We start from the raw sequence: 22,341 nt of genomic DNA, 5'->3' as shown, positions 1-22,341 counted from the left end.
TAAGAGGAGAAATAAGCTTTACGTGCGTTCAGATATTATGCACTGAGAAGGCACGATATAACTTCTAACATCCCATATACTCAGGAAAAACACATCAGACAAACCCATAAAGTAACCCAACATAAGACAACTAGCATATACTCCTCAAGAACAGGATATAAACATGGAGGTTATAAAGACTGAGGTGCTGCACCGGATTGAAGGAGACTAAAGCGTCAGGGCAGTAAGTGCAGTGCATCGTCCAGGACCCTCCTTCCCTGTAAAGGACGCTACAAAACTGGCAAAATCAGAATGTACTATATACGTAACAGTCAACGTTAATTTTCTGATTTTGGTAATTGGGATGTGTTTATACATTAGAGTCTCTTTGATTTTAGAAAATATGCATATTAACGAGGGCTTCCCCGATAGCTTAGTTGGTAAAGAATCCACCTGCAATGCAGGAAACCCTAGTTCGATTCCTGGGTCAGGAAGATCCCCTGGAGAAAGGCTAGGCTACCCACTCCAGTATTCTGGGACTTCCCTTGTGGCTCAGCTAGTAAAGAATCTGCCCGCAATGCAGGAGGCCCAGGTTCAATCCCTGGGTTGGGAAGATTCCCTGGAGAAGGGAATGGCTACTCACTCCAGTATTCTGGCCTGGAGAAGTCCATGGACTGCGTAGTCCACGGAGTTGCAAAGAGTTGGACACGACTGAGCGACTTTCACTTTCAAGATATAAAAGAGGGCATCATATCTCAGGTTCAGTTCAGTTCAGTTAAGTCACTCAGTCATGTCTGACTCTTTGCGATCCCATGGGCTGCAGCACACCAGGCTTTCCTGTCCATCACCAACTCCCAGAGCTTGCTCAAACTCATGTCCATTGCGTCAATGATGCCATCCAACCATCTCATCCTCTGTTGTCCCCTTCTCCTCCCACTGTCAATCTTTCCCAGCATCAGGGTCTTTCCCAATGAGTCAATTCTTTGCATCAGGTGGCCAGAGTACTGGAGTTTCAGCCTCAGCATCAGTCCTTCCAAAGAACACCCAGGACTGGTCTCCTTTAGGATGGACTGGTTGGATCTCCTTGCAGTCCAAGGGACTCACAAGAGTATCTCAGGTTACTATTACATAATTCAGAATTAAAAAAAAAAAAAAAAGATGGAGAGAAAGAGTAAAGCAAACATGGTAAAGTGTTAACATTTTAGAAATCTAATTAAAGTGCAGAGGAATATGATTTTTCTCCAAGTCTGAAATTATGCCCCAATATATATATATGTGTGTATCTTCAGACAGAATGACTAAAGTAAACAAATTTTCTGTGATCAGACCTTTCCCAGCAACTCCTGGGGCAGATAGGCTTTCCGGGGCTTAAAGAGAGACCCAGTCTGGCTCACAGTCAACACGATGGCACCTCCTTGCTGAAAGAAGAAAAAGCTGAATTTCAGCAAGACAGAAAAATGCATTTTAATCATCTGCAGATTTTTTTTATCATATATAAGTTAAATGGCAACTAAATTTTAATTTGTGATTTGACCCTGACAATAAATTGCTACATGATCTTAAATTTATCAAAATCCTCTCCAAAGATGGTAAGAAATAAAAACACCTTGAACAAATGCAGTAAAGTGAAATTATGCCAATATTTAAAAACAAATGCTTTTGAATAAGTGTACTCCAGTCAAGCGGAGAGATAAGCCAAATTACAGACATTAAATAAGATAAAAGAACTTTCTGTCCACGTACTTAGAGACTGGTTAAGTATTAGCAATGAAGCAATCAAACATCTTTAAAATGAAAATACGTTTTTTTCTGAAACGTGTTAGGCACTGTATGTACTCACCCAATCATTTTTCACCATTTTCCTCAGGTTGTAAATAAGGGCTAGTTCTTCCGGGGTAATCTGCATATTGGTCAACGTGTGAGAGGGAGAAGGAGAAGAGAGGGAGAGAAGAGAACATTACTTGCTTTACCTGGATGCTCTCCTGAGATAGCTGCATTGACAACAACCAAAAAATCCTCAACTGGGATTTCTCTGGTGGTCCAGTGGTTAGGACTCCATGCTCTCACTGCCAAGGGTCCAAGTTCAATCCTTGACTGGGGAACTAAGATCTCACAAGCCATGCTGCATGGCCAAAAAAACCAAACTACATAACTATGTACCTGGAGGTACAACTCTGGGATAAGCTACGCAGCCACTGGTCCTCAAACTGCCCTGCTTCTGGAGATTAAAAACAGTAGAAAAAATAACCACTGCCCCAAACCACTTATTACCTTGATGCTTCTGATCGTCTCTGCTTAGAATACAGAACATCATTTTGAAAAGACAATAGAAAAAATTGTGAAAAGGAAACACAGCTTTTGCTGTCATGCTCTTGGTGTTCAGCGGATGATAGAACATGGCATCACCTGGTCCTGATACTATTTTCACTATACGTCTTATTTCATATATTCCAAAAGCAAGAAAATATACTGCCTGGTTTAAAAGGCTATGTCTCAGCCTACATATGTAATGATTCCTGCAATCAGAGAAACCAAAATAGAGAAACTTAGTTTTCCTACCGGGCTTTTATCTTCTCTTTTCAGTGTGGTCCTTCCCCAGAGAGCATTGACTCCATCCACTGCCACCAGGAGGCGAAAAACACCCAGAGAACTTTGCCTCTTCAGCTCTTTAAGCACAATCCCAACTGCATCTGTGGCATTCCTCACTCGCATTATGCCCTGGAGGGGAAGAGAGACGGTGGACTGCAGTGCTACAAGAGGCTGTCTCTGGTTATGACAGAGTACACGTTCCGTCTCTTTTAAATACCTGTTCAACTACTTCTGCCAGAGGACTGCCTTTCTCAGTGCTTTCTCGCTTATTCCAGACATACTTGTCTTGAACTTTTATCTAAAAATAAAACAAAGACCAAAAAAGGCCACTTAGCCTGAGAATGAACCCATCCCTAGCTAGGAAGGTAGGGTAGGAGGTTGAGGTTATTAGCAGTCAGCTTTAATCTATTTTTCAAGCCGAGTAAGAGACCTTGGCAGGAAGTGGAATGATTTCTAGCCCATTTCTGCCTGGAGCATAAAGAAACACAAGAAAAAACATAAGGGATTCTGATTAAAAAGGCCCAGGATGAAGCCTTGCTATCTGAATTTTTAACAAGCTCCTAGGTGATTCTGACTTACATCCAGAGTTGAAAACCCCTAGCCTAGAGATTGTGAAGAAGAATCACTTCAAAATAATTTTACAAATCTGTTTCTGGTTCCTAAAAGATCCAATCTGGAAAAAATTATGTAGTTGAAATGTTTGTTAGAGGATTTTAGGCTGTCACCTTGGAAAAGTCAATGAATCTGTCTGGACTTCCTTTTGCTACACACCAGATGCAGACAGCTTACTGCTGCCTCTATTTCTCATGCATAAATGAGTTTCAGGGTATGAACTCACGGTGAATAAATGTATGAAAGAAAGAAAAAATGGTATAGTTACCCCAACTACAATATTAGTTCTCCATAGTCTACTGGTACTTAGGGCACAAAGAAGATAAAATCTTAAGGACTGTCCAGCACCAAACTTCTGGGAGTCTAGTCACCTGACTCAAGAAACGCTCATTTGCAGTTTTGAAATTCTTCAGCCAGATTGAAGCTTCTAAAGGTTGATCAAAGCGCTGTTTGTTGTAGGTGGACTGCAGAAGATCCCGGCAGTTTTTCACCCAAAGGTGAGCTAATCAAAAGGCAAAAGAAAACAAACTAGGTAGAACTGAGTGTATTCAACTCAAAATACTCCATGCCCCTTTCTGTTAAGGGAGATGACTTTAGATTCCCATATATATTTCTTAAAGCCTTCCTGCTTCAGAGGTTTATTTTTTAGTCTGCCGCTGCTGCTGCTAAGTTGCTTCAGTCGTGTCCGACTCTGTGCGTCGGACTTCCCCATCCCTGGGATTCTCCAGGCAAGAGTACTGGAGTGGGGTGCCATTGCCTTCTCCAATGCATGAAAGTGCAAAGGCAAAGTGTCTAGTTCATCGTAAATATTATCACCATACACAATACACGAACCAATGGATTAGAGGTCACCTTAGCTTCTTGGCAGTTTTAGTTAGAGTATGTCGATGCAAACAACACTGAACAAAACAAGGAGAGACAGGGACTTCCCTGATGGTCCAGTGGTTAAGAGTCCACCTACCAATGCAGGGGACACGGGTTTGACCCCTGGTCTGGCAAGATTCCACCTGCTGCAGAGCAACTAACCTCATCCTCTGTGACTACTGAGTCCGCACACTGTGATGAGAAGCCCATGTACTGTAACGAAAAGTAGCCTCTGCTCGCTGCAACTAGAGAAAGCCCACAGATAGCTACGAAGACCCAGTGCAGTCAAAAGTAAGTAAAATTATGTACTAAAGAATCAAAACAAGGAGGGATGTGTATGAAGTGAGAGAGTGTAATTTTTAAACTTCATGCTGACAACCCAGAATGCTGGCAAGCAGTACCATGGCAAAGGCTCTGTGGGTCTCAAAGTTGTTACCTGATGGCATAAAGCCTGTGGTGAACACAAAGGTGGGAGTTCATGCTCATGGGCATCAGGTAACTACCAGAGGCCTGCGTTACCCAGAGGACCACTGGGCCAAAATACTTCATTCCTATTATCAAAAGGTTCCTGAACTACCTCACACCAACCTGCCTCTGGAGCAGAGCCCTGCCAGAAAACTGAAGTCACAGTGCCACCACAGTAACAGAATAACTAACCCCAACAGAGTGAGGGGAGGAAGTTCTTACCATCTGGAATATGCAGTATCAGCCAGTCTTGTTTTGCACAGAAATGAATAATATGGCAAAGACTGAGGGTTTTTCCTGTTCCCTTTTCGCCATCTAAAGCACTTGCTGTTAAAGAAACCACTACCAAAAGGGACACTTCCACTGTCAAGAAATAAAGCATTTCTTCTTTTCCCACATTTGAGGGAGGAAGCACTGGCTCAGACAGCCCGGGCAAGCAGGAAAGGATACAGAGAACGTATCGTACAGCTGGGTGAGCAAAATTGGTGTTTTTCAGGTAATGCAGCAGCTCGAGGGCTGGTTTCCTTACCATCAGGCAAGCTTCATTGAATGTCTTCACCTAACAAAACGGGAAAAGAGGGAGAAAAGGGTGGGGCTGGAAAGTCTAGCCAGCTCTGGTAATATACACCGAGCCTAATACAGCAACCATAGGATCAAACTGCCTACTCTTCATTTACTCAGTTAAAGGATGTTGGTATTTAATTCGAAAATTTAACCATGTAATTTAGCTAAAAATTAAAACACATCATCCCACACTGAGCACATAACAGTCAGCTTTTGATTATTTCTGTAAATGAAGCATTAGTTAATTGAAATTTATAAAAAATTCTGATGTCTCATAACATAACTATGCACACTACTTAAGGTTGATATAAATATTACAAGTGTGTAAAATGCTGAACAAGGTATCTGATACATGCTAATCATCAAATCAGCTGACGGCATAAAGCCTGTTAATTCTTTAAAATTTATTTTTAGCTAGATCTCACTGTAACCACCTATACTTTTCTCTGAACTATACATGTACCAGCTCAGGAGCAGGTGTGACCAGTTGCCTCAGCTATGAGGCCATACTTGACAATACCAGCATATAGATATACCAGAGAACTAACACACAAAATTAATTCCTTTTCAAAAAAAATTAATCCCCTTTTAGCCACCAGGAATAGTTTGGTGGAAAAATTTTGGAAGCAGTGATATGTGTGAAAATGGTTTGCAAATAAAGTATTTAATAATGTGTATTGATAAAAATAAATATCTAACAAATACTATTTACAAGTATGTTAGATAAAGGTTAAAATAATGTTGATTTTTTTTTTTTTTAATCCTAACCAAACAACTGGATTGGAAGAGGACTTTGACAGGTAAGTTCAAACTTAACAAAAAGTGAAAACTTCAAAAACATGATACAGATATTAAAACAGAAATGCTGTTATTGGGCAATATAACAGTACTAAATACACAGACAATAGCGAGCGGGTTGGCTTTTTACATAAATGGAAGCTGTGGAAAGAATGAGTGATTCCCTCCAAAGCTCTGGTGGGTAAGCCATTCTGAAAGCAACCTGGGATACAGTTAGACCCTCAGAACCACGTTAGAGATTGCACTATGAATGTCTTGAAACAGTTTAAAGTAATGATTTCTTCTAATTGTGTCCTATTTCCAAACAACAAAAATTTTGATGAGAGTCTATGGTCGAGAATTAGCTCCTTTACTGGTGTCTCATCTGATTTCTTGAAATGAAGCACACTGAAGAAATGACATCCTCTGGCTTCTAAGCTAAATATCACCTGCACAGTCAAGTTTGATATTTCAATAAGAAGGAATAATTTCTGAGACTGAAAATAATTAAGCAGGAATTAGCCAAAGAACCAGTTTTGCCAATAAACCCTGCTTCCAGTTAACTGAATTCTTTCACTGGCTATTAAGGCAACCCAAGATCACACTCTTTGGGTTGACGTTATGACTACAAAACTATTTTCTGAAAACCCATGAGACTGAAGAACAATGAGTGATGCATCTAAGCCATATGCTGTTTCTGACTCATGAATACGTTTTTGTTTTTCTACACATATTAACTATTTTCAGGATATCTTGCTAAAGCAAATATTAAATTAATTTTTAACAATTTTTGAAGGCTGAAGTTTCTAGAAACCTGTTGGGTAACACAAGAAAAAAGAGTGGGGTATTATTTATTTACTTAAGAATATTTTGCCTGGCTTCAAAAAGGATTTAAATTCGTTAACTTCAGATCTGCTTAAAATAATAACAACAGCACTATTCACAAAAAATAATCAATAGCTGAATTTATCTTTTTAAAGATTCAAATTAAATCTTTTAGTTTTCTACTCATTTAATTCTACACCTCTGCTATCAACACCTTGTGTTACAAGTTCCCTCCAAAACCCTCCCGTTTTGAGCACCTGCATTACAAAGCGAGGAGGCAGGCCATGGGGGAACACGGTCTTCAGTTCTTGGATGGATATGTTGTAGTGCTGACCCACGTGCTGCTCCCCATGCTTGGCCTAGGAAATAAAAATGCAAACAAGTATAATGGAGAGCGACAAAGACTTTGAAAAAGCATCAAGGGCTTTCTAGACGCTACTGAGGAAACAGTTCTCAGAGCTGGAAAAGATATTCTATTCTTTAATTTCTTATCTTAGACAAAAATGTTCACTATTGTCCCCAAATCCACAGTGCATGTATTGAACACAAAGCTTATATTGGCCTGAATGATGCAGCCAGTTGCTCAGCAACATGAACCCTAGATGTGGAGGCAGCAGAGACAATTCTTGCCATCTGGATTCTTCTGTGCTGTGTATAGAGATGCTCCAATCACGTGACAAGATCCTCTGCATGCCACTGTTGCCATAGAAACCCCAGAGGAACTGGCAGATAAAGGGACTACAATTACAGGGGAAAGCTGAAAGACACTTCAATGACTTCATTCACTTATCCTATTTCATTTTGTGCTTGTGAAAGTAGATGAACGCTAGAGACATAAATACAACACACCCTGCTGAGATGGTGTTTTGGGTAATGAGTTATTTTTTTCCCATTCCACATGTGCAGCATATGTTAAGATGGGGCAACTCAGGGGGCAAGGGTAGGAACAAAAAGGAGAGAAAAACTATTGGTTCCCTTCACATTTAGGCACAGATCACACAACTAATTTCATTTATAAGAGGCAACAATAATACTGAGGAATGAGAAATAAGTGTTTAGCCTAATGGGACCTGAGATAGAAAATGCAACCAGATTGGTTACTAGGAAGACTGTGTTCTGGACCTGCCCTGCCATGTGATCCTGGGCATGTAAGCTGATTTCTTAGGATTCTCCAAACCAGGGTTGGTAGACTATGACTGGCTATCCATTTTCATAAATAAAGTTCTACTGGAGCACAGCCATTTGTTTATGGCAGAGCTAAGCAGCTGTAACAGAGATCACTTTGGCTCATCTGTCTAAAATATTTATTATCTGGTCCCTGAAGGAAAAGTTTGCTAACCCATCATACAGTAAGATCAACAATAACTACTAAATTTAACTTCTAAGATATTGAGTATTTAACTGTTTACTAGGTACCCACTCTATATATAACAAAACTGACAGCATGAAGTGAGTTCAACGGCAGGCATTAAATCAGAACAGATACAGGCTGAGCTGCCTGAGTTATGTTACTAGAGGATCAGATAGGGATGGGGAAGATGAAGGTTCCAGAATGCTGTCTCAGGTACACTGTCTGACTGTATGTATATCTGCTTACCTTCCTTTGGTTTCAGTTTTCCTGATACATAAAACAATGGCAAACAAATTATAAGCCCTGAAAAAAATCCATATACACATTAGCAACTTACCGGATCGTTCTCAAGAGTGCGGGAAATAGCTCTGGGACTCTCAGTTGGAACCTGGTTATCCAAGTGAGCAACAGGGCACTGGGGTGCCTGGGTCCCTAAGTGCAAAAAACGTCCAGGGTCCAACTATAAAAGAAACCATTTTAGTTTTAAATTACTAGGCTTTTTGTGCTTGCTACAACACTGAGGTTTAAAGCCAGATGTGCAACAGGGGAAAATATTACTAACATGCATTTTAGTTTTATGTAAAACAGAACCTTGTTATTATTTATAATTCTCTAAGTCCAATCACATTATTCATACTCTGAATCTGTTCCAGCTGGTGTTGCTATGTCTGGGCGCTGTCCCACATGGAAACAATTCCATTAGAGACTGTTCAGGAGTATAGCTCAGCCATTAACAACTAGACTCAGGAAACTTCTTTTAATGCTCTTGCCCAAAGTGATGAATGGAGGTCAGTACTGTACAATTCCCCGCTGTCTAGTAATCCTAGTCACCTCAGTTATTAGGGGATTAGTGCAATGTTCCTATTTGTCAGGTATAATTACACTTCCTGCAACAATGTGCTGGCTAGCTCTGCCCAAATAAAGAATCTTTCATTAAGAGCGAGTAATGAGGGAGTGTGTAAAGCATCCAGCTAAGTGAAAATACACTGCTGTACAGGCAAGTTGGTGAACTGCACATGGAAACCTCAAAACTGGGGGAAGGCTGGGGAAGAGGATGCAATTTCAGGAGATAAATCCAAGAAAAAGCTAACTGGAGAACTCCCAAGCTGAGTTAGGATAACAGGCCTTGTTTATAAGTAAAGAGATGCCAGTTACAAGAGAAAGATTAGAGTACGGATCCAGCAGAGTCAGGAGGACAGGGGTGTGAGAGATGGTTATAGTAAGGGAGTTGCTTGCTAGGTCAACAGGTAATAGGAAAGCTGCCTGTATTTATATTCAGTCTCACTAAGCAGCTGCATGAGTGTAGACAATGTATATTATTTTTATACCACCTTTTGTAACACTTTTATCCATTTATAAGACCTTTAACTCCGTAACAGCTTTTTAACTAGTATCTTTGAATCTTTGACAGTCCAAAAGATTTGTCCTCCCAAACAGGTTTCACCTTCAGCTAATCAAAAAGTTGGGATGATTCTTTACTTATGTTAAAATAAGTCTCAAAGTCCTTAATATGATAACGAAGGCCACTGCTGTAAGTTCAACCCACCTTTCTAGTCCCACCCCTTTATAGAGTCCATACTCTAGCCAGCCAACTATGCTAAAACACGTTATTCACTTTTATGCCTTTATAATTCTGCTCATTCTACTTCAACTTCCCTCTCTCCCTATTTAAATCTTACTCATCCTTTAAGACTCATCTCAAATGACATATCCTTTGTGAAGATTTGCCAGACACCTCCAGGCAAAAGCAATTATCTTTCCCTCTCTATTGATAGCACTTTCTTTGTATTGCATGCATTTTTACTCTGCCTGGAACTACATTCATGGTTTTCATTAACTGAGTACCTAAAAAATGCTAGGCAACACATATACACATTATTTTTGAGCTAAGAATCCTAGAAGATAGGTAGAGAATTACACTACTTTATTATGAGGGAAATCATGGTTCAGGGAAATTAGATAATTTTGTCTAAAGTCATTGAGTTGGTAGGTATTGAAACCAGAATCCAAATCCAAGTCTGTCTGACTCCAAAATCTTTATCATGCTATCTTACATGTAAGTTTGTCTCCCATTTTAGGCCACACACACTTGGAAGAGAAGGGATCAGGTATTGTACATCTTTGTGTCTACTTCTCCGAGTACGTAATGCACCACAAACGCTTCATGCTCGTGCCCTGGAATAAAAAGTCTTTCCCAGAGACATGTGATGGGGGAGTACATATAGCATCAAGCTAACTGACAGTGAACTGCACATACAAACCTCTGAACCAGATTCGCATACATTAATACTGAGTTGGCCAAAAGGTTCGTTCAGGTTTTTCCATAACATCTTATGGAAATTTTTTGGCCAACCAAATACAAAGTAATAGGGTAAAGTAATACAGTTGCTGCAACTTTGAGGATGCAGAGACAGCAATGTTTATCACATATCTAAATACGCTAATCTCCCAGCCTCCTTGGCAGATTGATTGGGGTCACATTATTAGTTCTGCTGCTGCTGCTGCTGCTAAGTCACTTCAGTCGTGTCTGACTCTGTGCGACCCCATAGACGGAAGCCCATCAGGCTCCCCTGTCCCTGAGATTCTCCAGGCAAGAACACTGGAGTGGGTTGCCATTTCCTTCTCCAATGCATGAAAGTGAAAAGTGAAAGGGAAGTCGCTCAGTTGTGTCCGACTCGTAGCGACCCCATGGACTGCAGCCAACCAGGCTCCCCTGTCCATGGGATTTTCCAGGCAAGAGTACTGGAGTGGGGTGCCATTGCCTTCTCCGATTAGTTCTGCTAATAAGCTCTAAATGGAAATAACTTGGGTCACTTCTAGTCAGGCAGCTAAGAATGGGTAAAAATTCCCTTTTTTCTTCTGCTGTGGCAAACAAATCTACAATGTGAGATCAGTTCAGTTCAGTTCAGTCGCTCAGTCGTGTCCGACTCTTTGCAATCTCATTAACGTAGCCTGCCAGGCTCCTCTGTCCACGGAATTCTCCAGGCAAGCATATTGGAGTGGGTTGCCATTTCCTACTCCAGGGGATCTTCCCAACCCAGGGACTGAACCCAGGTCTCCCACATTGAGAACAGATTCTTTACCATCTGAGCCACCAGGGAAGCCCCCATATCTGCTTATAAACCAATTTTTATTTTTTGGCTGCAGCGCAGAACATGTGAAATCTTAGTTCCCCGACCAGGGATTGAACCTGTGCCTCCTGCAGGGGAAGTTCAGAGCCCTAACCACTGGACTGCCAGGGAATTCCCTGCCTGATAATCATTTCGGAAATACAGCAATAGCAAAACAAAGCACAGACACAAAACACACACAAAATACACAAAAACCAGTATCATGTGCTGAGTTAAGCCAATGAGAATTCGAGGCCTGTTACCTCAACATAGCATCTGGACAATGCACCTTACTACTGATAAAATTTTTTGAGTTCTACTGCAGAGAAAACATGTCTCCAAATAAAGTAGCATTCAAATGGGAAATTATATTCAAAGACCACTAGGTGGTGCTATTTCTACAAGAAACCTATGACATTTTAGTTAAGTGTTTTTTTGCAGCAAATTAAAAGCTAACAAAATGGACTCCTTCCTTCTTAGTGTGATACATGGCATCACCCAGCTAGCCTCTCATTTCCAGGGCAAACAACCATATGTACAGCTGCCTCTGCACTGTTCCAGAATGAAAATCACACAGTTCTTGAAAGAGAGCATTCATGAGCCAATAAAGGTTCCTCTAAACCAATCTACAGAAAGCATACAATTTTCTCACTGACATTCCTCTGCAGTTTGGACTCAAGACTTTCTTGTCTGCTATTAGGAAGAAGAAATTGTAGCCTTTTAATATAATTAGTTGGGGCCAGAGTCCATCCATTTGTTGATATCTCCTTTCATTTTGTTTTATAAAAATGGGTTATTTTATGCACATAGGTTTGTCATGAATCTCTGGGGAAAAGATGACTCCCATAAGAGGAAGGACTCCTTTTTAAGGAAATCTGCAATTAAATGATCAGATGGGAGTGACTAAGCCCTTCTGCTCAGTGCTCATCCTTCAGGATTTAGCTCTTTAGGATTACCTCTGGATCCTACTAATCCAGTTAGGTGCCTTCACCATACTATGACAAAATCATTTAATCATGATTCTGTTACTGGATTTGGAGGTCTGAAAGAAAAACATGGGCCATAAAATGCAATACAGCAGAGTGGTTAAGGTCATAGCCTTTTAAGTCAGACAGACCCACCATCTAGTGTGGGCTCGACAACTTCACACCATGTTACCTCAGGCAAGTTACTTAGCCTTTCTAATCCTCAATTTCTGCATCTGTGAAACAAAGATATTATCTACCTTATGGGTTGATCATGAAGATTAAGAGAAACAAAGCACTTAGCACAGTGTCTGGCACATAATGGATGCCCAACAAACAGAAACCGTTATTAGTGAGATGAGTCATCTTAGAATCCCGAGCATCTGCCCCATGGAATGTGCTGAAAAACTATTTGCTCATTAGATGAGAGAATGAAGTAAAGTAACAGAATCATCCTTCTTACATATGACTGTTATTTAATCAACTATCAGAAATTAGCAACTTTTTTTTTCAATACTTTATTAAGGGATGAGAACTCAACTAGAGAATAATAAAAGTTAATAAAGACAACTGTGCTTAAGCTTATTTATCTACTAAAAAATGTTTTATGATAGGGTAAAATTCCAAGGACAACTATTCTACTAAGACCTGTTACTGGATTTTTAGGGCAGTTAGGAGTGATGTGTATGGCAGAGAAAAGGAATTGTGAATGCTTTTTTTTGAGTGGTCAGTCAGCTCAAGTTCACCAGAGCATTTTATTCTGGATACAATCAATTTAGAAAGGAAATCCACCTAAAGACAGTTTGCACAAAGCACTTAGGTCAGTTAGGACTCACCTTATGGACCCTGGAGACAAGCCTTGTCATTCCTTTCAGCATTATCCCTGTGCTTTAAAAAAAAAGTGAAAAGGTAAGCCACAACTGGGAAAAGATATCTGCACAATGGGTTAGTATCTAGAATAAAGACTGCCTGGACACTGATTAAAAGACGAACAGAGGACATGAACAGGTATTTCGCAGAAAAGGGAATACAAATGGCTAGTAAATCTATGAAGAGTTTCACCCTGATGACAAATCAGGGAAATAGAAATTAAAACCACAACAAAAAGACTTCCACAATCATCATATTGAGAAAAATTAAAAAGACAACAGCAAATGCTAGAGCACGGGGAACACTGGGAACTTCCCTATACTGTCAATGGAACTATAAATACAAATATCTTAGAAAACAAATTTGAAATTACCTGTAAAGTTGAAAAGGTATATAACTATGGCCCAGGTATTCTACTCTGTATTTATTTTAGAAAAACACATATACAGGTACACTGAAAAATATGTCTTACAATGTTTATAGTAGTAGAATATGAATAATCAAAAACTGTAAAAAGCACAAATGTCCACTGATATAAAAGAGTGTATAAACCGAGACAGTCACACAATGGAATGCCATACAAAAGTAAAGTGCAGTTACATGTATGGCATAGATGGACCTCAAAACTAATACTGAGGGCGAGCTCTAATACAGAACATGATATAGTTCGTATGAAACTCAAAACACAAATGCTATTTGGGGAATACACTTGTATGTAGTAAAACTGAAAGAGAAGGAGCATGATAAACACATATTTAGAATAGTATTTACCCTTAGGGAAGAGATAAAGGGACAAGACTGGGGAAGGGCACGGAGATCCAACCAGTCTATCCTGAAGGAGATCAGTCCTGGGTGTTCATTGGAAGGAAACTCCAATACTTTGGCCACCTGATGCAAAGAGCTGACTCACTGGAAAAGACCCTGATGCTGGGAAAGATTGAGGGCAGGAGGAGAAGGGGACGACAGAGGATGAGATGGTTGGATGGCAACACCGACTCAATGCACATGGGTTTGGGTGGACTCCGGTAGTTGGTGATGGACACGGAGGCTGGTGTGCTGCGGTTTGTGGAATCGCAAAGAGTCAGACACGACTGAGCGACTGAAGTGACTGACTGACACAAAGAAAATTATAATGATCTACTTCAAATGATGGATAATGAATATATGATCATTTGCTTTTTTTATTTTTATGCCATATGTGTTTTGTTTATTCATTTGTATGCTGCTGCTGCTACCGCTGCTAGGTCACTTCAGTCATGTCCGACTCTGTGCGACCCTACAGACGGCAGCCCACCAGGCTCCGCCGTCCCTGGGATTCTCCAGGCAAGAACACTGGAGTGGGTTGCCGTTTCCTTCACCAATGCATGAAAGTGAAAAATGAAAGTGAAGTCGCTCAGTCGTGTCTGACTCCTAGTGACCCCATGGACTGCAGCCCACTAGGCTCCTCTGTCCATGGGAGTTTCCAGGCAAGAGTAGTGGAGTGGGGTGCCAGGGCCTTCTCCGCATTTGTATGCTGGAAATATTTAACAGAAAAACCTTAATCATGTGAAGTAAAAAACTGTTTAAAATACTTAAATGCAACTCTCAATATTCACTAGTAGATAATAAAGTTGAACTCATTTATTCAACGGCTACACAGCACCTGTTATATGCCAGGGCCTGTGAATAAGATGGTGAACAAAGCTGTTATGGTCTCTGACTCAAAAGAGCTTATAGTACAGTTAAGAGATGATGTAAACTCCTATGAATTTTATTCCCTTTTAGTTTTCAAGTTTACTTTTTCTCTTTTAGAAACAGTTTATTTTCCATCAACCTCTTTCCATTTTAGCTTGTGGAAGAACAGCTTAAGACTACTCAGTGGTCGCGCCCTCGTCTTCAGGGGCCTGAGCGGTGGGAGCTGCACAGTGGTCTTCAGGCAGGCTCCGCACTCCAGGCTGCAGCAGGGAACTGCCAAATAGGCACCGATGGCACCCGCACGCCTGCAGACCAGTCTGCCGCCTCAGGTCAAGCAGCAAAGAACTCAGGAGCCGAAGGGGTCTATTCACCATAAAATTCCTCCCTGGTCACAGCCTTCTCAGCTGCTGCCTGCTCTTCTTTTTCAGTCTCTTCAGGATCTCTGTAAAAGTTGAGATCAGCCATGACCTCCCATCGGTGTTCACAGGAGATGGTGCCATGCATGTGCAGAACTTCCCCGGGTGAGTATCCACCACATCAGACCCACCAAGTCAGCTTTCTTATTGCATGGGATGACAACGTCCACTCTCCTCTCCTCTTTGCAGAGCCTGTGTTACACAGAGCAATGGTGGGCAGCTGAACGTAAGAGGTCTCTGTGAGCAGCTGTAACCACCAGAAACTGTGGCTCCTGGAAGGCTGCCCGGATCTGGTTAGTGAGGTTCCGGGAGAGAAGCGGCCAGCAACAGGAGTGGCTCCAGGAGCAGCAGCAAACTTCAACACAGCTTCCTGGAGGACGTGACACTCACATCAGCTGGACTTTCAATGGCAATAATGGCACGACCTGCAACAGAAGTTCCGCCCAGGTTTTCAGATTTATGATGTAGATGCCATCATTTTTCCTTTTGTAGATGTACTGTTCCATTTGGAAGTCAAGCGTGGGTCCCAGCTGCAAGAAATTTAAGGACACCCACGCCCTTCATCTGCAGGACATAAAGGACTCTAGATATTGTGAAAGCTTTCCTTTAAATTAAAACGGGAATCCCAAACAATGCTGTTATGGATCCTTGTCTGGGAAGTGTAGAAAAGTTAACTTCTTAATAAAGATGTCAAAGCACGCCTTAACTCAGTCATTCCAAAAAAACGTGTGACATGCTTCTACATGCCCAATCATACAGAGCATTCAACGGTGAACAAGCCTGGCATGGTCTCCACTGGCCTGCCTCCTGTTTACATGTGGGATTCCAGGCTGCTTTGCTGTGTTTCAAAACCAAAAGTTCTAGAGCAGCAGTTCACAAAATGAGTTTGGTGAAACTAGTCATAAGATGCATCAATGTTCTCTGGCCAAAGAAACTTGAGAATGCTATACAGTTATTCATTTCTTGAATAATTACAATGTATGTATCAGTTCAGTTCAGTTCAGTCGCTCAGTTGTGTCCGACTCTTTGCGACCCCATGAATCGCAGTATGCCAGGCCTCCCTGTCCATCACCAACTCCCGGAGTTCACTCAGACTCACGTCCATGGAGTCAGTGATGCCATCCAGCCATCTCATCCTCTGTCGTCCCCTTCTCCTCCTGCCCCCAATCCCTCCCAGCATCAGAGTCTTTTCCAATGAGTCAAGTCTTTGAATGAGGTGGCCAAAGTTCTGGAGTTTCAGCTTTAGCATCATTCCTTCCAAAGAAATTCCAGGGCTGATCTCCTTCAGAATGGACTGGTTGGATCTCCTTGCAGTCCAAGGGACTCTCAAGAGTCTTCTCCAACATCACAGTTCAAAAGCATCAATTCTTCGGCGCTCAGCTTTCTTCACAGTCCAACTCTCACATCCATACATGACCACTGGAAAAACCAGAGCCTTGACTAGACGGACCTTTGTTGGCAAAGTAATGTCTCTGCTTTTGAATATGCTATCTATTTGCATATTTAAAAGCTTTGGGGAAAACTATAGTAAAGAGGAGGGGCTTCCGTGGTAGTTCAGTGGTAAAGAACATGCCTGCCAATGCAGGAAATGTGGGTTGGATTCCTGGGTTGGAAAGGTCTCATGTAGAAGGAAATGGCAACCCAGTCCAGTACTCTTGCCTGGAGAATCCCATGGACAGAGGAACCTGGTGAGCTACAGTCCACAAGGTTGCAAAGAGTTGGATATGACTCAGTGACAAAAACAAAACCAAAAAAAATAGCAAAGAGAATTTTTTTCCCCTAAGGTGCCCTGGGTCTTCGTTGTGGTGTGCAGGCTTTCTCTGTTTGCAGCCCAAGGGGGTTCTCTGGATGTGGAGCACAAGAATGCGTGGGCTCGACAGCTTCAGCCTGTGGGCTTAGTTGCCCCAAGATCCTAGTTTCTCGACCAAGGATCAAACCTGCATCCCCTGCATTGGAGGGTGGACTCTTAACCACTGGGTCACCAGGGAAGTCCCCCAAATCTTTTTAATCCAAATTTACTTGGTCTTAGAACCCTTGGAACTCCACAAAATACTATTAATTACATTCTCCTGAGTGTGAGTGGAAGGGTTGCTGCTGTGGAATAAGCATATGCCCAGGCCTGAGGATGAACCTGCTAGGCCACAGGCAGAGTCGAGGGACCCTCTGCTCCCCATTCTCCTTAGCTCTGCCTTAGTGCCTCCATTGCTGCTCACCACCGCCCAGAGCCCACCCCCACCACACGCTACCTAATCCAACTGTGCAGGAAAGAACTAAAAGAGCAAGGCTGCCCCTTAGCTGGGGAGAGTTCCCATCACTCCCAGAATGGGTAAGAGTGACTCACTGTGCCTAAACTATTTACCCAAACAACATGGTTTATGTTAAACACTTGCTTTCCTTCTGGAATGTGGAATTTTAGTACACGCCAGGCAGCAAATGACTGCATGGCCCGCCCCAATTAAAAACCCTGGGCGCTGAGACTGTTGACAGTTTCCCTGGGTGGCAACAACATTTCATGTGTTGTCCACTTTTTGCTGAAGGAATCAAGTGTGTCTTACACGATTCTACTGGGAAAGGACTCCTGGAAATTTATACCTGTTTCCTCCAGATTTTGCCCAGTGTGCCTTTTTCCTGTACTGATTTTGCTCTGTATCTTTTTGCTGTAATAAGTCACAGCTGTAAGTACAACTATATGCTGACCTCTGAGTCCCTCTAAGGAATCAGAGAACCCGGGGGCACTTCTGGCAACCACCAACACAACAGCCCAGTGCCCCAAACCACCCAGCATCGATTTCCACCTGATACAAGCGTCACCTGACACCCAACACCACCATCTCGGACCAGCTCAATTTTCTTAACTTCAGTTCTCCTTCCTTCCCTATTTCAATTACTTCAACTCCCTGCCTCCATCTGTGACAAGCAACCTCCATACAAATTCTAACCCTCCATGTCAGCTGATTTCCAACCCTAAGCCCTCCACCCAACCTCAACTTTTCCAATTCCCAAACTACTTATGACCTAGTGTCACTCCAACAGTATCTAGCCTACTCAACCTTGTTCCCTGTATCTTCTCAATATGCCCTGGAACCACCACTGATGTGAGACATCTGTGGGCTGCAGCTCTGCAGGGAGGTCAGGTCCTACAAAGAGTGGTGACATAATCCTGAGGGGCGTACTTTCTCCATGTATGCCTGTGGTCACTGAGGCCATGACTCTGGCTATGTTTTAGAGATTATGGGAAATGCCGGTCAGGAAAATGTGACCAGTTTTCCATCTTGTACCCAGTCATCTTGTATCTTACCAGCCTCCATCCTTGAACTTCTCCAATTCATCCTTTTCACTGAAGTCTTCTCTTAAAACCCAATATTTTTCTACTGCTTTTAAAGGTAAAGGACACACACAGCTTATATAAGAATGAGAGAAGATATTTTAATGAAAAAAGGAGAGTGAATCTCAAAAGTATAATCTCAAAGCAGACAATCCAGACTAAACCACATTTTCCAAGTTCTATAAAATACCTTTAAATAAAAACAAACAAAAAAAATCAAATTGACAGGCCAACCGAAAGCAGAAAGCATAGAATGTGTGCTCATTCTACATTCCAGTTCAGTTCAGGCATTCATTTGTGTCTGACTCTTCGCGACTCCATGGACTGCAGCACACCAGCTTCCCTGTCCATCACCAACTCCCGGAGCTTGCTCAAACTCATGTCTATCGAGTTGGTGATGCCATCCAACCATCTCATCCTCTTTCGTCCCCTTCTCCTCCTGCCTTCAATCTTTCCCAGCATCAGGGTCTTTTCCAATGAGTCAGTTCTTCACATCAGATGGCCAAAGTACTGGAGCTTCAACTTCAGCATCAGTCCTTTCAATGAATATTGAGGACTGATTTCCCGTAAGATTGACTGGTTGGATCTCCTTGCAGTCCAAGGGACTCTCAAGAGTCTTCTCCAACACCAGAGTTCAAAAGCATCAATTCTTCGGTGCTCAGCTTTCTTTATAGTCCAACTCCCACATCCATACACGACTACTGGAAAAACCATAGCCTTGACTAGACGGACCTTTGTCAGCAAGGTAACGTCTCTGCTTTTTAATATGTTCTCTAGCTTGGTCATATCTTTTCTTCCAAGGAGCAAGTGTCTTTTGATTTCATGGCTGTAGTTACCATCTGCAGTGATTCTGGAGCTATGGGGCCAGATGCCATGATCTTCGTTTTTTGAATGTTGAGTTTTAAGCCAACTATTTCACTCTCCTCTTTCACTTTTAACAACATGCTCTTTAGTTCCTCTTCGCTTTCTGCCATGAGGGTGGTATCATCTGTATATATGAGGTTATTGATATTTCTCCTGGCAATCTTGATTTCAGCTTTATCCAGCCCAGCATTTCACATGATGAACTGGCATACAAGTTAAATAAGCAGCGTGACAATACACAGCCTTAACATACTCCTTTCCCAATTCGGAACCAGCCCGTTGTTCCATGTCCTGTTCTAACTGTTGCTTATTGACCTGCATACAGGTTTCCAAGGAGGCAGGTATGGTGCTGTGGTATTCCCATCTCTTTAAGAATTTTCCACAGTTGGTTGTGATCCACACAGTCAAAGGCTTTAGTGTAGTCAATGAAGAAGTAGATGTTTTTCCGGAATTCTCTTGCTTTTTCTATTTAATCTCTGGTTTCTCTGCCTTTTCTAAATCCAGCTTGAACATCTGCAAATTCTCGGCTCACGTATTGCTGAAGCCAAGTGGAGAATTTTGAGCATTACTTCGCTAGCATGTGCTGCTGCTAAGTCCTTCAGTCGTTTCTGACTCTGTGTGACCCCATAGACGGCAGCCCACCAGGCTCCCCCATCCCTGGGATTCTCCAGGCAAGAACACTGGAGTGGGTTGCCATTTCCTTCTCCAGTGCATGAAAGTGAAAAGTGAAAGTGAAGTCACTCAGTCTTGTCCGACTCTTAGCGACCTCATGGACTGCAGCCTACCAGGCTCCTCCGTCCATGGGATTTTCCAGGCAAGAGTACTGGAGTGGGGTGCCATTGCCTTCTCCGGCTAGCATGTGAAATGACCACAATTGTGCAGTAGTTTGAACGTCCTTTGGCATTGCCCTTCTGTGGGACTGGAATGAAAACTGACCTTTTTCAGTCCTGTGGCTACTGCTGAGTTTTCCAAATTTGCTGGCATATTGAGCGCAGCACTTTAACAGCTTTTAGGATTTGAATTAACTCAGCTGGAATTCCATAACCTCCACTAGCTTTGTTCATAGCGATGCTTCCTAAGGCCCACTTGACCTCACACTCCAGGATGTCTGGCTCTAGTGATCACACCATCATGGTTATCTGGGTCATTGAGATTTTTTTTTTGTATACTTCTTCTGTGTATTCTTGCCACCTCTACTTAATATCTTCTGCTTCTGTTAGATCCATACCGCATCTGTCCTTTATTATGCCCATCTTTGCATGAAATGTTCCTTTGGCATCTCTAATTTTCTTGAAAAGGACTTTCCCATTCTATTGCTTTCCTCTATTTCTTTGCACTGATTACTTATTAAGGCTTTCTTATCTCTCCTTGCTATTCTTTGAAACTCTGCATTCAAATGGGTATATCTTTCCTTTTCTCCTTTGCTTTTAGCTTCTCTTCTTTTCTCAGCTATTTGTAAGGCCTCCTCACACAACCATTTTGCCTTTTTGCATTTCTTTTTCTTGGGGATGGTTTTGATCACTGCTTCCTATGCAATGTTACAAACCTCTGTCCATAGTTCTTCAGGTACTCTATTAGATCTAATCCCTTGAATCTACATTCCAAGATATATACAAATCAGGGCACTTAAAAAAAAAGGCTCAAAGCCACTAATACTACGAAAAAATTGAGTAAAGATTTCTCCTTTCAGTTTTTTCATATTCTTTGAGTGCTGATTTGCAGCACACAAATTAATCACATTGTTATTGGAAGGCAGATAAAGGACCGGTTTCCTCATGGTATAAGATGAAAAGAGTTATGGAGATGAAGGGTGTGACGGCTGCACAATAATGTGAATGTGACCATGAACTCCTTATTGCCAAATTCAGACTTAAATTGAAGAAAGTAGGGAAAACCACTAGACCATTCAGGTATGATCTAAATGAAATCCCTTATGATTATACAATGGAAGTGAGAAACAGATTTAAGGGCCTAGATCTGATAGATAGAGTGCCTGATGAACTATGGAATGAGGTTCGTGACACTGTACAGGAGACAGGGATCAAGACCATTCTCATAGAAAAGAAATGCAAAAAAGCAAAATGGCTGTCTGGGGAGGCCTTACAAATAGCTGTGAAAAGAAGAGAAGCGAAAAGCAAAGGAGAAAAGGAAAGATATAAACATCTGAATGCAGAATTCCAAAGAATAGCAAGAAGAGATAAGAAAGCCTTCTTCAGCGACAGAATGGGAAAGACTAGGGATCTCTTCAAGAAAATCAGAGCTACCAAAGGAACATTTCATGCAAAGATGGGCTCGATAAAGGACAGAAATGGTATGGACCTAACAGAAGAAGATATTAAGAAGAGATGGCAAGAATACACAGAAGAACTGTACAAAAAAGATCTTCACGACCCAGATAATCACGATGGTGTGATCACTGACCTAGAGCCAGACATCCTGGAATGTGAAGTCAAGTGGGCCTTAGAAAGCATCACTACGAACAAAGCTAGTGGAGGTGATGAAATTCCAGTGGAGCTATTCCAAATCCTGAAAGATGATGCTGTGAAAGTGCTGCACTCAATATGCCAGCAAATTTGGAAAACTCAGCAGTGGGCACAGGACTGGAAAAGGTCCGTTTTCATTCCAATCCCAAAGAAAGGCAATGCCAAAGAAGGCTCAAACTACCGCACAATTGCACTCATCTCACACGCTAGTAAAGTAATGCTCAAAATTCTCCAAGCCAGGCTTTAGGAATACGTGAACCGTGAACTTCCTGATGTTCAAGGTGGTTTTAGAAAAGGCAGAGGAACCAGAGATCAACTTGCCAACATCCGCTGGATCATGGAAAAAGCAAGAGAGTTCCAGAAAAACATCTATTTCTGCTGTATTGACTATGCCAAAGCCTGTGTGGATCACAATAAACTGTGGAAAATTCTGAAAGAGATGGGAATACCAGACCACCTGATCTGCCTCTTGAGAAATTTGTATGCAGGCCAGGAAGCAACATCAGAACTGGACATGGAACAACAGACTGGTTCCAAATAGGAAAAGGAGTTTGTCAACACTATATATTGTCACCCTGTTTATTTAACTTTTATGCAGAGTACATCAT

General features: G+C 41.8%; 1 protein-coding gene and 1 pseudogene across 6 annotated transcripts in view; both read right to left on the bottom strand.

Moving 5' to 3' along the window:
* The window catches only part of DAP3 (death associated protein 3), a 41,452-nt gene that overhangs the window by 5,123 nt on the left and 13,988 nt on the right, over positions 1–22,341 (bottom strand). For 5 of the 6 annotated variants that reach the window (XM_086393249.1, XM_086393245.1, XM_086393247.1 and 2 more), the window contains 10 exons: positions 12,938–12,989; positions 8,364–8,486; positions 6,933–7,034; positions 4,960–5,068; positions 4,732–4,824; positions 3,552–3,682; positions 2,786–2,866; positions 2,539–2,697; positions 1,820–1,879; positions 1,308–1,397 (listed from right to left, as the gene is read on the bottom strand). In XM_086393249.1, coding sequence (XP_086249375.1) covers positions 1,308–1,397; positions 1,820–1,879; positions 2,539–2,697; positions 2,786–2,866; positions 3,552–3,682; positions 4,732–4,824; positions 4,960–5,068; positions 6,933–7,034; positions 8,364–8,486; positions 12,938–12,979 — 990 coding nt within the window. In that variant the 5' untranslated portion in view covers positions 12,980–12,989. Of the gene's footprint in view, positions 1–1,307; positions 1,398–1,819; positions 1,880–2,538; positions 2,698–2,785; positions 2,867–3,551; positions 3,683–4,731; positions 4,825–4,959; positions 5,069–6,932; positions 7,035–8,363; positions 8,487–12,937; positions 12,990–13,742; positions 14,680–22,341 lie in introns of those variants that run through there. The other variant, XM_086393250.1, reaches the window with a different exon arrangement.
* LOC147376655 (small ribosomal subunit protein uS2 pseudogene) lies at positions 14,577–15,625 on the bottom strand (annotated as a pseudogene).

The sequence above is a fragment of the Bos grunniens genome, chromosome 3 (genome assembly GCF_055505025.1).
Source record: "Bos grunniens cultivar Pamir isolate PY7600 chromosome 3, Bosgru_T2T1.0, whole genome shotgun sequence".
Classification (NCBI taxonomy): domain Eukaryota; kingdom Metazoa; phylum Chordata; class Mammalia; order Artiodactyla; family Bovidae; genus Bos; species Bos grunniens.
Note: the sequence above shows the minus strand (reverse complement) of the source record. Positions and strands in the feature narration are given on the sequence as shown.